This window comes from Phalacrocorax aristotelis, chromosome 1 (genome assembly GCF_949628215.1).
Source record: "Phalacrocorax aristotelis chromosome 1, bGulAri2.1, whole genome shotgun sequence".
Classification (NCBI taxonomy): domain Eukaryota; kingdom Metazoa; phylum Chordata; class Aves; order Suliformes; family Phalacrocoracidae; genus Phalacrocorax; species Phalacrocorax aristotelis.
The window spans coordinates 85,106,463-85,121,046 of record NC_134276.1 but is presented as its reverse complement, the minus strand read 5'-3'; the positions used below and the strand labels follow the sequence as shown (position 1 = coordinate 85,121,046).

At 40.3% G+C, this 14,584-nt stretch overlaps 1 protein-coding gene across 9 annotated transcripts in view; it reads left to right on the top strand.

The window, feature by feature from the left end:
• The first annotated feature begins 32 nt into the window (after positions 1 to 32).
• Positions 33 to 14,584, top strand: part of CTPS2 (CTP synthase 2) — a 74,650-nt gene continuing 60,098 nt past the window's right edge. For 2 of the 9 annotated variants that reach the window (XM_075096177.1, XM_075096148.1), the window contains exons 1-8: positions 1,203 to 1,382; positions 2,534 to 2,666; positions 3,128 to 3,333; positions 5,694 to 5,864; positions 6,150 to 6,250; positions 8,085 to 8,201; positions 9,587 to 9,670; positions 14,186 to 14,266. In XM_075096177.1, coding sequence (XP_074952278.1) covers positions 3,168 to 3,333; positions 5,694 to 5,864; positions 6,150 to 6,250; positions 8,085 to 8,201; positions 9,587 to 9,670; positions 14,186 to 14,266 — 720 coding nt within the window. In that variant the 5' untranslated portion in view covers positions 1,203 to 1,382; positions 2,534 to 2,666; positions 3,128 to 3,167. Of the gene's footprint in view, positions 327 to 1,202; positions 1,383 to 2,533; positions 2,667 to 3,127; positions 3,334 to 5,693; positions 5,865 to 6,149; positions 6,251 to 8,084; positions 8,202 to 9,586; positions 9,671 to 14,185; positions 14,267 to 14,584 lie in introns of those variants that run through there. The other 7 variants (XM_075096167.1, XM_075096140.1, XM_075096157.1 and 4 more) reach the window with 6 other exon arrangements.

Sequence of the window (14,584 nt, the reverse complement as noted above, 5' to 3'; positions counted from 1 at the left end):
CTACTTCCGCATACGCCACTTCCGCCTGCCGCGCCGCCGCAGGGGGTGGGGAGTAGGGCGGGTCGGCGCAGCCGGCGCACGAGGTGGGGAGCACGCGGCTGGCGGGAGGCGCGGGCAGGAGTAGGACGCCGTCCCCTTTCCCCCGTCCCGTCTTGTCCCGCGGGACCGCCGCCGGACCCCCGCCCCGCCCCGCGTGGGAGGCCCTTGGGGGGCGGCCCCCGGCGCCGTGCCCGTGGGGTTACCGGGCGCACCTCCATCTTCGCCCCTCGGGCTGCCGGTTGGAGTAGCCGCCTTTAAAGGCACAAAAGGCGGCGCGGCGCGGGGCGGTAAGTCACGGGAGGAGGCAGCCCCGCCGCCCTCGCCCTCCTCCTGCTCCGCTCCTCGGACGGCCCTTCCCGCCCCGCGCCTGGGCCGCGCCGTGGCCCCCGGCTGATGGGGCGGGGCAGGGGGAGCCCCTCGCTGGGCCGGGCTGGGATTGCTTGTCACTGTAGCGCAGCGCGTTTGGGGTCGGGGCGCTCCGAAATCCCTGCTGAAGAGAGCAAGCTCCTGTGGGAGATCCCTGTTCCCCGCTGCTTGTGCCGGTTGCCACTTGCCAGCAAAATGTTTGCTTCCAGGATTCTCTCTTCGCTTTCCCTCCCCTATTTCCTTCTCCTTTTACGAGTGACTTCCCAATCCACCTGGAGTTCCCTGTTCCTATTGCGAGTTAAACGTTCCGTTTCCTTAAGATGCTGGGAGATCTCTGTTCCTGCTAAAATCACAGCGAGCTTTTCATTTTGGTTCCTGTGAGCAAGGTGATAGTGTTTAAGGGTTTTGAAGTGGCACGAGTTCAAGATTTATACCTGTTGAAGTAATTTCTCCCTCCCTCCTTTCTTTTTCTGGAAGTAGCTTTGAAAATGGCTTAGATTATTACGAAATGTTAATGTTGATGGCTACATTATTATGATTTATGAAGGAAGAGTCTGAAACAGAGGAGGTAGGCTCCAAATCTGAAAATCTGTGCTATTGAAAAAACGCTATGTGATAAAACTAAATAGTAGGGAAAAGTTAATTCCTGATGATCCTTTTGATCCTCCTGATTTAAGTACTTCTGATGGTTGTGTCCTTCCTTTTGTCTATATTGACGAGGAAATAATAGTTTATTAATTCCTACTATCAGTCATAAGAGCAGTGATAACAAGCGTTATTACATTCTTAAATTCTAGCCCCCTGAAGATCCAGATCTTATTTATGTTACTTCAGTATAGTAAGAGGAAGAGCTACAATGTTTGTCCAGTAACTACTGCTTACTGCCAGCCTTTGAAGAACCATACTGCTCTGATTTATCCCGGCCGCTGTTATATCATGTGCGGTTGCATGTTGTTTTGAACAAATTTGGTACTTAAGTAAGTAAAGATTTTGTTGGCCCTAGAATCTTTGCTGTGTGGGAAGCCATGCTGTCATTGTTCAAAAAGCATTCCAGTGATTCGCCTCCACCACTGCCTGAATGTAATGTGAATGCAGTTACGGATGAAGTGCACACAACATCATCCTGTTTCAGATGGGCTGGAGAAATGGTGGCAGAATCTATGCTTGTGTGAAAAACCAGGTGAAGTGGGAGAATTGCAGGGACAAGGCCAACAGCAGTTGGTCAGAACAGCAGATTACAGCAACAAGAAGGGTGATGAAGAATTTTTAATTGGGATAGTAGTTATCAGAATTTTTAGGGGGTGGGGGTGTCTCCTTATCGTCTGTTTTAATAGTTCTGGATCCCTTACCATTCACACTCATACACAGTGCAAGGTGGCATAGATATACTGACATCCATTTTTCCTGCCCCCCACCCATCTGATGATTTGCCTAGTATGTTATTCGCATCTCTTGGTTCATAGCAGGTCCTTTTTTTTTTTCAGTTTTAATTATCCAAGCTTCTTATAAATCAGGAGAAGAAGTTTCTGTGTGTGAATAGCCATTGTTGCCTACACTAGTAGTATCGTAGAGCAGTGTGAAATATGATGTTGTATCTGATCAAGGCTTCAGCACCGTAATATGTGTTAACTATCATGTTTACGTCTTCAGGATATAGCGTTTGTGAGTACTCACAGTTGCAGTTCCTTCTTGCGAAGAATCATGTATTTCACAGTCTAGACAGTGAAGCAGAAACTCTGACAAGTTGGCCGTGTTGAAGGCCACATGCCTTAGCTCCCAGAGAATGGCAACCCTGGATGGAGTAGCTGAATTCATGGTGCTAATGTGTGTCATAACATCAAATGTTTCTCTAAATCTGAAAGTTAAAGTTGATACAATTGATACTGATACAACGTTGGTTTTTAGAACTGTGTCAACTCTTACTCTGCGTCATAGTCCAGAGATGCTAGGTGATTCTTTTTCTGGTTGTTTCTCACACACCTGGAGGTGCTTCTCACCTGGAGAGGGAGAATAGGTAGGCAGGTGAAGAAAAGACTCTAGGCTTTTGAGCAGTAACATACTGTAGTATAAATATGGACATTTTTTGTTCAGTTTTTATTTTCTGGTCTCATGTTCTACTGCTCTGTAGGATTTTGTAAGACTTCTGGTGCAATACTCGACGCACTGTGAGTTGGAGAAGCGAAAGCTGCTGAAGAATGGAGCAGATGGTATAACGTTTTGATTTTAATAGATATTTGAAGCTACAGTCATGATTTTTGAAGGTAAAGCTACTGGATGGAGAATGTGAGTGTTCTGGGTAAGGTAGCAATGAACAATCTTTGAGCTAACTTCTCAAAACACATGTGAAATGATTAACTTCTTTAATTTAGAAAGAATCCAGGATGCAATTCATCATGCCTAACATGTGGTTCTAAAAGTTAGACGGCTTTTCCTGTCACAGGAGAGGAATAGGCTAGATGAACTGTGCCTCTCTGTGGCACCTCCACAGGGCAACGTATCAAAATGGTATTTGTTTTTCCACTGACTGTGGAATGTACTTAGGCACTCAGCTTACGCATTGGTGTATAAGCTGGGAGAGGTGAATTCTACTCCCAGATTCCAAAATGGTGATTTTGTTTTCTTTTTCTGAAGGTCGTTTCAGCTTAGATTTTTTGCATACTGAGGCTGTGTTCTTCCCCGGCATGAATTTGCACTCATTAGATGTACATCTTTGTCATTTTAGATTTCCAGCTCGAGATCAGCGTGCTTGTGCTGTGTTTCCGATGAAGTACATCCTGGTAACTGGTGGTGTCATCTCAGGCATTGGCAAAGGGATCATTGCGAGCAGCATTGGCACCATACTGAAATCATGTGGTCTGCGTGTCACTGCAATCAAAATTGATCCTTACATAAACATAGATGCTGGAACCTTTTCACCATATGAACATGGTATGAAGAGCTGTGCTGTTCCCTGTTGCATAAGTATTTGTATTCACAATAATGTGGTGGGTGTTTTGGTGTTTGTGGTTTGGTTTTTGTTTTTAATTACATTAGTATGGTGGTTATTAGTCATTCTATAATCTATTTAGCGATGCAAGTTTCTTCCTTACTTTGTGTTCTCAGGGGCATTGTCAGCCCTAAGTAAAAGGAGGAGAAGCCTGTTTGGTGAATTTACTTTTATGAGTAGATGCTTCCTTCCTATGAAGTATCACTTTGTTGGGAAAATCGCAGCTCTAGGCCTTGTTCAGTCAATGCTATCTTCAGTTCAACTTGATTAAAAAGAAAAAATGGAGTAGTACTGTAAAACTTCTTTGAAATTTAACTCCTTGATGGTTACTTGTGAATGCTGTTACCTGCATGTCAGTTGTCAGTGCCTCTAAAGTCTCAGTCTTCCTAAGAGTTAGATTAAGTTCCCATTTTAGACAATGAGAATCTAGTCAAAACCATCAGTGAAGCTGAGAGAGCCAACTAGTGGTATCATTTTAAAGTAGATGCTTGCTTTGGTTGGTTAGTTCTCTAAGCTATGTTGGTTGTATTGACTACATTGCTGACGAGCTACAAGGCAATCTGACATGCATTTATAATTTTGAATGTTCCTTCAGCTGTCTTGTTACTTGTACATTTATTGAAAACAATGGTTTTCAAAGTTCCAAAGTACCTTCAGCCAATAGACACTTCTAATTATTTTTATTTGGTGGATTTTGTCTGCTTACTTTTAGTCTAGACCAAAATTTTTGGAACTGGAGATAAATGCATTTATCTCCTGGACTGAAAAAAGGCTACTTGGCTTTTTAAGTGGAGGAAGACCACTGCACATCAGACCTCTCTCCAAAAGCTGAATTTAACTAATCCATTAGGCCTGCACTTTCAGAAGCACTTCTGGTGCTAGTTAGGCAGTTGACTGGGGAAGTTATGTCTTTACCTTTGGTGGTAAGATTCCTGTGATGACTTGAGATTGTGAGGATGTGTTTCTCCCCTGGAGCAGGTGCAGGGGAGAGGCGATACTGTGCCATGTAATTCCCACATGATTTTTTTCCCCCCTCCACGCCCCACTCTGTTTGCCTAAGAGTTTCTTACTGCTTGTGAAGAAACGGTGGCTTCCTGGGTAGTAGGTAGAAATTCACACAAGTGAGAATGGCAAGGCTCTTCTGTTAACATTTTGGCAGAAATCTGATTGAGTCAAAGGATTTTAATTTGGTGACTTCCAGTTAACTGAAGAAGTTTTTTTTAATAATGTATTTTTTTTTAGTTCTTCCAAGGCCTGCTTATGAGAAATGTCACTTCCACTCTGTGTCTGTTGGCTTAAATGATAATTTAGTACAGAGGAGGTACTCAGTGCCTCACAGGATCAGGCATAAATCTTCCACTCTGCTCTACACACTGCGATGTTTTTGTTAAACTGTTCACTGGAGTGTTGTATCTTGGTGGGATATATATTTCCATAGCCCATGCTATACCTTCAGGGGGATTGCTTCTTTTTTTTCTCTTGTGCATTAGTCCCATAATTTGTTTAGCTGTTGATTCATTGGGTGGTGGCAAAATATTTTATGGTTTTTCTGAAGAGCTTTCCAGCTTTACCTCAAGATCTAGCAACTTTAATTCCTTCAGAAGTTGATTAGATTCAGAATTTAGAGCCCCTTTAGAGGTCTGCGAAAAGTCTGAACCTGAAGGATATTTTAATTAGATTTTTCAGGGTCAGAAATAACCCCTGCTGTGGACATAGTGAACCACGTATACAAGATGAAACAACTGAATAAGAAACAGTGATCATGTGTGAAGAAGCATTTATGTTCATTATAACTTTAATCCTGATCCAAGCTTTAATCATTCACATCCAAACAACAAGAATTTATAGTGGAACGCTTTGTACATGTGTAATAATTCGTACTTATAAAAGCACAGTTTTTGGCTGCCATGTGTAAATGAATGTTTTATTTGTTGATGATTTATGATTTCTAGAGATTGGTTTCCTCCTTTCCTCCAAACAAAGATTGTAGCGTGCTGTTGGAATGCTGGTTAAATATTTAAGTCACTTAAATATTTTGGCAATATAACTTAAATTTATTTGCAAAACTATATGTGACTGAGGGATAGGCTTTTGATGTAAAAGTAATGACTGATATTCAGTCAGGCAGAATGAAAACGCAGACTGAGTTGCAGCATGTGCTTTAGCGATGTGCCATTGTGGTATGTCATTTAAAAAAAACATGTCTTCAATTTTAAGATAAGTTTGTAGTATTCCTACTGTCTGTTTAATAATTTCTGATTATTTTACTGCTTTTCTGTCTATTTTCACTTTCTGTTTTCAGGGGAAGTTTTTGTATTGAATGATGGTGGAGAAGTTGACTTAGATTTGGGAAATTATGAGAGATTTTTGGACATCAATCTCTATAAAGATAACAACATCACCACTGGAAAGATATATCAACATGTCATTAATAAAGAACGACATGGTGATTACTTGGGAAAAACCGTTCAAGGTGATATTTTTAATTCTGTGGGATACTAGTCCATTCAGTCTGTACAAAAGAGTGAACAGCTAGAAGAAGCTGCTCTTTGCTGCATCATCTTACTCCTTTCTCCTTCCCGAGCGATAGGGGTATATTCTTGTAATGTTGGGCTTCTGGGTTCAAGGGAAGGAGGAATAGGAAAAGGAGCTAGTAGTTTCCTTTTGACTTTCTGCTCATTTTGCCCCTTTTGCATGCAAAAACCGGTGTATTGCCCTAAAGTAAGATATGCTTGCCTTCTCTGGCTTTGTCTTGTAGTTGTTCCGCACATCACTGATGCAGTTCAGGAATGGGTAATGAATCAGGCAAAAGTTCCAGTGGATGATGACAGAGAAGAGCCACAAATTTGCGTAATTGAGGCAAGTATGGAACCTTTTCAGATATATATCCCCAGTGAAGACAAAGAACTAGCTTGCTTTCTCTTTGCTACTTACTGTAAAAAGGTTAGACTAAAGTTTTATGGAGAGCAGCAATACAAAGACACATTTTATATTCTTTGGTTTGTTCTGAGGTTGCTAGGCGTGGTCTTGTCCCTACAGCTTCTGTTTACTGGAATGAATCCCTTCTAGAATACTGCTGAAACTGAGCTGCTTAAAAGTGTATTAATTTAAAAAATTAAAGCAGCCAGTTACTGTAACGTGAAGTATTTATTCCAAGATACAGACATTTGACTGAAGCTTTATACTCTTAATAGTATTGAGAAAACTTGTGTAATACCTGAAATCTGCTATGGTCAGTAGGAGAGCCTAATAACATTCTACCTTTCCATATGGCTTTAAATGCCGTCTTTTTGCTCGTAGTCATGTTTAAAGGAATATATTTAAACACCATATAAGTTAGTTTCCCACTTTCTGGTATTGTTTTGAAGATCTTTGGAGGCAACTTTATTAATCACTTAACCTGCTGATGTTCTGCACAACGGAAATAATGAGTTTTACCCATCCTTAGTAGGACATTGAGACAACTGGAGGAAAGGCAGTCAGTAATTTCTAGTATTACTTTTACAGTGGAAAATACAGAAAAAGGTTATACCTGAGATTTTGACAGAACAGTATGTCATAGATTTAATTCCAGAAACAACCGCCATGATCAGTAGTGTGATTAAACTTTGTGACCCAGGTCACAGAATTGCTCAGTATTTCTTTTGCAGAAGAATCTGTCTTGATTAAAATATACTTATTAGTATAGCTAGATATCTTTTTTGTGATGTGCACAGTAAGTGTCAAACATTTCATTTAAAACAAATGTAAAAATAGTAAATACGGAAGTTGCAGAAGAATATTAATAAGTGATGGGCTTGTCAGTTCTTTAACTTGAAAGTTAATTTTCTGTTTCCTCCATGTATGGGGTTTTTTTTGTTATAGCTCCAGCCTGATAAAAATAGTTTTGTTCAGGACTTTAAGGATAATTGTAATGTCTTCCCATGGCAAAATCCTGAAGGAGTTAGACTGAATATGTGCATCACATACAAATGTAGTTGTCAGAAGTTTTTCTGGTACTGCATGAACAAATATGCAGTTCTGTCAAAAGCCGCTTGGTGGCATGGAAAGATCATTCTAAAATACAACTACTTCATAAGAATTATGTACTCAACGCTGCTTTGTTCAGTGCTTAGTCTACTATAGCTCTTTGTGTCTTTGAAAGACATCTAATTTCTGTCTTTAAAGATAAGTTTTATCATGGACTTAGTCTTGGGTTTTGGTTTGGTAATAAATATTTAGTCTTTTATAATGTGAAATATTATTTCATGTTGTCCATATGGCATTTATTGATGTTGGAAAGCTGTGATAATATTGCTAAAAGTATGTATCTTGCTGGTCACAACTGTTCATTAATCTGACAGACAGGAAAATAAAGTTTTTCTGTACAGAAACCTTCGCGTCAGCTTAACTAGTGATTACTTTTTCACCACTTTGAAGGCAGGGTGAAAGCGTGTATTATTCAGTAGTACCACACATCTTCCCATGCGAAGCTTATGAGTTTGGTGTAAAGTGAATGTAACAAAACTGGAAAATTGTTAAATCGTTTTATGTTTCCCACAGGAAACGAAATGAGCAGAGTAGATGACAATTCGGCAAATTTCAAATGTCCTTTTGTTTTTTTTTTTTAAAGATTTCAGAAAACTTACTGAGTATGTAAGAGGTAGACTTTTTTTTTTCTGACACTCTGACATATCCAAGCTTTCTTTTTCAGCTGGGTGGAACCATTGGAGATATTGAAGGAATGCCATTTGTTGAAGCATTTAGACAGTTTCAGTTCAAAGCAAAAAGAGAGAACTTCTGTAATATCCATGTTAGTCTAGTACCACAGGTAAGTTTATTAATAAAATAGATTTTACTCTGTATTGGACTTTATTTGTTTACTTTTACCATTAACCCTTTCGTGCTGGGGGGTTTTAGAGATGGAAATGTGAAACCAAGCCACGCTGGGGTAAATAAAGGCCTTGATAATTACTTCATTGATACGAGAATCTGTTTTAATGTTCTAAGTTACAAATAAAAACCCCTTTTCAATACTGAGTTATCTAGAAGGCTAAATATAGTTGTGCTTTACACTGGAAGCTGCTGGTACGTTATGAATCCAGTAAGAAAGGCACTCAGACTCTCTAAGGTATCACTTAAAATTCTATTTGTTAGAGCTAATACTATAAAGAGAGAACAGTATAAATGACCTTACGTCGCTCTAGATGGTGGGAATCCCGGGTGGTGTAGCACTGAAAGGCCCTGATGTGCAGCATGCTGGGCAGACCACATCCGTAGGAGAGATTCTTCCCTTTTGGTCATTTGAGCTAATAGATAATTTTCTTAGAAGGAAACAACTGTATAATTTTTACTGTCAGACAGAAAGGATGTTCTCAGGAGAACTTCTTGCCTCATCCCCACATAAATGCAAGGCCAGGCAGGTGATGTAATTGCGGGTGCTGAGCGGGAGCTGCCTGCAGGCTCCTCTGTTACGACAAGCTGGGTGAGTTTGTCCTGCGGGCAAGGGATTTGTGTGGCACAGGCCTGGGCTTCCTCAGGTGAACCCTCATGTGGATCACTAACTCGCTCCTTGATGTACAGTGATCTTCCAGTCAAGACCGCTACAACTTTTGTAGAGGACTACAAATATTTTTCCATGCAAACTCTAAATTTTACTTCACAAATAGGTTTTATTATTATTTTAAGAGGTAAGTATTCACTGGGGAGATTTTGGTAAGCAAAGGTTGGTAATGATTGCACCTTGTACAGATAAAAAGAGAATTATTAACCACTGCAGCTGTGGATTAGAGGATTGATCAGCAATTGGTAGGGTTAATTCTGTGTATCTGAGAACAGAATTATTTACTATATCTGATTATTTCCAAGGACACTCATTGAAAGCTTTATGCAATGTTGGACATTCTCCATTTATTAGCAAAATCCAACTTTTTGGAATATTATTCTTCTTCTACCTGAGTGAATTATATTGAAATTTCTTTCTGAAAGAAAAAAAATAAACCCGACCTGAATTAGGGCTATGCGGTTTCATCACAAAATTTCTTATATAAGTAATAACAGTGGTACCGTTTCTGTTTCTGGCATATTGTGGCTCTGTTTGGATATGTTTACTTCCTGAAAGTATTATTACTTGCAATGACTTTTCTCTTTTAACCTGTATCTGCTCTGTTAGTAGATGTTAGTTGCTATATGAGCTTTCAAAATATGTCTTTCCAGCCTAATGCCACTGGTGAACAGAAGACAAAACCAACACAGAACAGTGTTCGAGCACTGAGGGGTCTAGGCTTGTCTCCAGACCTGGTGAGTCAATAAATACAGAGTTTTATTTATAGGTCATCCTGAAGTGTCCTTGTATATATAAGCTGTGTTCAAGGAATAAGCCTTAGTGTCCCACGAGAGACAAGAATTTTAGAAGTGCAACATATATGCTACAGGAAATCAAATTACTCAAATTCACTCTTAAGTTAACTTAGTTCAACTAACTCCTTGCAATATCTTGGGACTGTAGCTGTGTTCCTCTTCTAAAGGGATCTTTGCAGAAAAATCATTTTGTACTGCTAAAAATAAATAGTTCGCTTTGTGGTAAGACCTAGAATGCTTCTGGCTTCTGACATTCTCTCACAAATTTCTTCTTATGCATGATTAAGAATAAGTAATCCTACCTTTGAAGTACAGCCTTAAAAATATTCCTCTTTGGAAATACAAAATGTAGGTGAATCTTCAAAGTAAGGTTCCTCAGTTTCTTTCATAGACTCATAGAATTATTTGGGTTGGAAGGGACTTTCAAAGGCCATCCAGTCCAACCCCCCTGCAGTGAACAGGGACATCTTCAACTAGATCAGGTTGCTCAGAGCCCCGTCCAACCTGACTGTGAATGTTTCTAGGGATGGGGCATCTGCCAACACTCTGGGCAACCCATTCCAGACCACCCTCATTGTAAAAATATTTTTCCTTATATCTAGTATGAATCTACCCTCTTTTTGTTTAAAGCCATTACCCCGTGTCCTGTTGCAACAGGCCCTGCTAAAAAGTTTGTCCCCATCTTTCTTATAATCCCCCCTTAAGTACCAAAAGGCCACAATAAGGTCTCCCCACAGCTGCCTTTTCTCCAGGCTCAACAATTCCAACTCTCAGCCTGCCTTCATAGGAGAGGTGCTCCATCCCTCTGATCATTTTTGTGGCCCTCCTCTGGACCCACTCCAACAGCTCCACGTCTCTCTTGTGTTGAGGGCTCCAGAGCTGGATGCAGCACTCCAGGTTGGGTCTCACCAAAGCAGAGCAGAGGGGCAGCATCACCTCCCTCGACTTGCTGGCCACGATGCTTTTGATGCAGGCCGGGACACAGCTGGCTTTCTGGGCTGCAAGTGCACATTGTTGGCTCATGCCCAGCTTTTCATCCACCAGTACCCTTAATTTCCCTCTCTGTAGGGCTGCTCTCAATCCCTTCTGGCACCGCAGAGTGTAGTGAACCTAAAGACAGCAACTTTCACCTCGTGCCAGTTTGCAAATTATGTCAAATGCTCAACTCCTTCCATTCTTTCTTGTCATGGTTTAGCCCCAATCAGCAACCAAGCACCACACAGCTACTCGCTCACTCCCCCCCGGTGGGACGGGAGAGAGAATCAGAAGAGTAAAAGTGAGGCAACTCATGGCTTGAGATAAAGACAGTTTAATAAGTAATGCAAAAGCTGCACGTGCAAGCAAAGCAAAACAAGGAATTGACTCACTCTTCCCATCAGCAGGCAGGTGCTCAGCCATCTCCAGGAAAGCAGGGCTCCACCACAAATAACGATTACTTGGGAAGACAAACACCATCACTCCAAAGAACCCCCACCCTTCTTTCTTCTTTCCCCAGCTTTACATGCTGAGCATGATGCCATATGGTGTGGGATATCCTTTGCCCAGTTTGGGTCAGCTGTCCCAGCTGTGTCCCCTCCCAAGCTCCTTGTGCACCTGGCAGAGCATGGGAAGCTGGAAAAGTCCTTGACTAGTGTAGGCACTCCTTAGCAACAGCTAACACAACTCCATATTATCACCACTGTTTCTAGCACAAATCCAGAACATAGCTCCATACCAGCTACTGAAGAAAATTAACTCTATCCCAGCTGAAACCAGGGCAGTGCTCTAGTAATGCGTATGTGCTTATTCCCTGGATAGTGTTTGCCTCCCTGGCACTTTTCCTTGGGAGCAGAGTGGAGACATAAGTAGATTGCAGCTCCCTGTTGTGATACCTTGTCTGTCATTGGAAATGTTAATCTGCTTGGGCAAGTGTTGATAGCACTGAAGCCAGGACAGGACAGCTTCAAATGCCAGTACAACCCCAGTTCAAACTCATGCTCCTATCCTCCTGACCTGCAGCTGGTGCAGCTGAAGACACACTCCGTTTTGGGAACAGAAAAGGACAATTTTGCTCTTTTGTGTGAGGCTACTTGTTAAGTCAAAGGATATTTTCCGTACTTGATTCTGGAAGTTGTTGAGCACTTTCCATTCCCATATAGTCCACTGGGAGAAAAAGCTTTCTAGCCCTTCTCAGAAATGAGAGAGTCGTGAGAATAGTCACTGCTTCTGTGTAGTATTTATATCCTCAAAAAGGAACAATGATTCTTAAAAAGATAGTCCCACAACTAAATTTTGTGTTGTGCTTCTACTTTTTTGAACTCTTGCATTTTACATTTATCAAAAAGCATTTTCATAAATACAAAACTAATGGCTTTATAAATAGGATATGTGAAAGATGTGTTAGGTAGCTTCAAATTGTTGTGACATGGTAACTGTAATCTTGTGGAGGGAAAGACTTTTATTAATGCAGAGCTGCTCTATATTCCAAGCTTCAGGGCCTAAATTTCAAAATCCCTCTCGAGGTGCTAATTGCATATGGAAAGTTACATGTGATTTTTGAAGGCCTTTAAGATAATTGCCAGTGTCTGACTTCCCACCCCCCAAATTGATTTTTAAAAGCCTGTTAAGTGTGTGTAATAAAAGGAAAACAGGCTAATCTGGTCCCTTTCTCACATCCTGAGTTTTTGCCTGGGGCAGTTCTGGGACTGTCAGAAACCTGGTACTTTTTCTTTTCTTTTCTTTTTTAAACTGCTGCTGTCGACCACTAAAGCATAGAGAGATTACACTCTGAGGAAAGCCTCTTGGCACTGATGTAAAGTTGCTTGGGCACTGCTTCAAGAAAATCTTTAAATAGTTGCTCTCTTGGGCAGGGGCCCAAGGCCAAGGCATCACATGGGGAAGCTCCTAGAAGAGCACTCAGGAGGGCTTCCTTTATAAGCTGTGCTGCCAGTCTGCCTGAGCTGAACTTGGCTAGACCTGCTTAATACCTGCTGCCTTGCTGTCTGGTCCCAGGCTTCCCCAAGGTGGCATGCGGGGCCAGTCTCAGCTGTGCATGTACGGGAGCCTTTATATTCTCTGTGAGATGTTCTAAGCGTGTAATGAATACACTGTATCTGCAGATTTAATGGGCTTTTGAAAATGAAAATGGCATTTTGAAAACTGATTATATGCTTGTCAGTGCTGCCCTGTTCAATTTAATTGTTCCTCATCTTCTTTGTATTGTTTCTTTGAGAGGCATCTCCTCCACTGTTACTGTAGGTTTGTATTTTCATGCTGATTCTGATGTTTTTGATTTCTATGACTCAGTTATCTTTAAATTTGTCTCAGCAAGATGGATGATATATTTCAAAGTGGATCTAATTGTGTGCTCATCCTATCAAGGTTTATGAATTACGCCTTCAAACAGTACCCAATTTTTAAGTTGTGCTTAATTGAATAGAATGTACAAATTGTTTCATAATTCTTTTTTGATTATTAGAATGTGCACTAATTTTTCTTTATACTTGACATTGTTTTTTCTGTTTCTAGAATTTCTTGGAAGGGTAGGGGAAGTTAATTGGACTTCATCAATATCTGTGTAGCTAAGCTGCATTCAAGCAAGGTGATCAAAGATCAGCTATGAGTTTCTGAACAAAGAAGGGCTTAATGCATTAAGTAGTTGAATTTGCTAGAAAGATGGGGAAAATAATGACTTAATCTTTTAACAGGATCCTGCTACTTTCTGTTATACTTCAAGTATTCAAAACAACTTAAGGTAGTAGACTAAGTAATCAATAGGCACATTGAGAGAGCAGTTCTGCATTTTGAGTTAGTTGCCTGAAGCTATATAATGCAAAAAAAAAGCCCTCCCAGTGAACACCAAAATACATGCCTGTTTTCTTTGTTGGTAAAAATTGTTAGTATTTTCTAAAATTCCCAAGTTTTACATGCATCAGCAAAATGATGGCAGAGTAATTGCATCAGGAAAAACCCCACAAAATTATGAAACAGTTTTCTTATCTTCAGCCTCCTTTTTATTATGATGTGCAAATTAAGAATTACAAAAAGGTGCTGAAGTATTGAAATAGTAGAAAACATGCATATAAGCTAAGAATTATTGATCTAAACTTAGCTGATAAGATCATAATATTTCTTTTGATTCATCATATTATTCATACGTAGAGAGCTGTAAGACTTTAGGTGAGGGGTATTACAACAGTAGCTACAAGGAGAAATGAGGAAGCAGTATTACAGAGAATGCCAAAGAAAGATTAATAAAAGTGGGTCAGTATGGGCAGGTGACTGATTTACTTCTACCTTGCTAGCAGGTATTTGTGAGCTATGATATATTCTAGAACTCCAAAAGAGGGGAAGAGATTAAAAAATGCACATTTGTTTGTGCTATGCTTGCAAGGGAGGTTAATTTCTTCATGAACAGTATTGAGGATCTTTTATTGGTTTGCCTAGTAATTATTTAAGATTTTTTGCTTCTGACAGATTGTCTGCAGAAGTGCAAAACCTATAGAAATGGCAGTGAAGGAAAAGATTTCCATGTTTTGCCACGTGGAGCCTGAACAGGTCGGTACTTAAATATTTTGTTCATCATTACTTAAACATGTGGCAAAGCATACCAATATTTCTGTGCATTTCTGGTTTCAACTTCAGACCGTTCCATTAATATGTAATTGTTTTTTAAAATTTTTATCTTGCTGTCATGTACACTATAACACTTTAAAAATATTGGGAGTTTATATGTTAGATTTTTTGTCAGTCATTAACAATTTAAGAGCATGTTGTGTAAAAAGTTAATAAAAGGAATAGATTTTTGAGTGCATGGTTAATTCCTATACATAGTGAAAAATGTGCACTTCCAAGCTATGGTTGGTTATTGCCCAT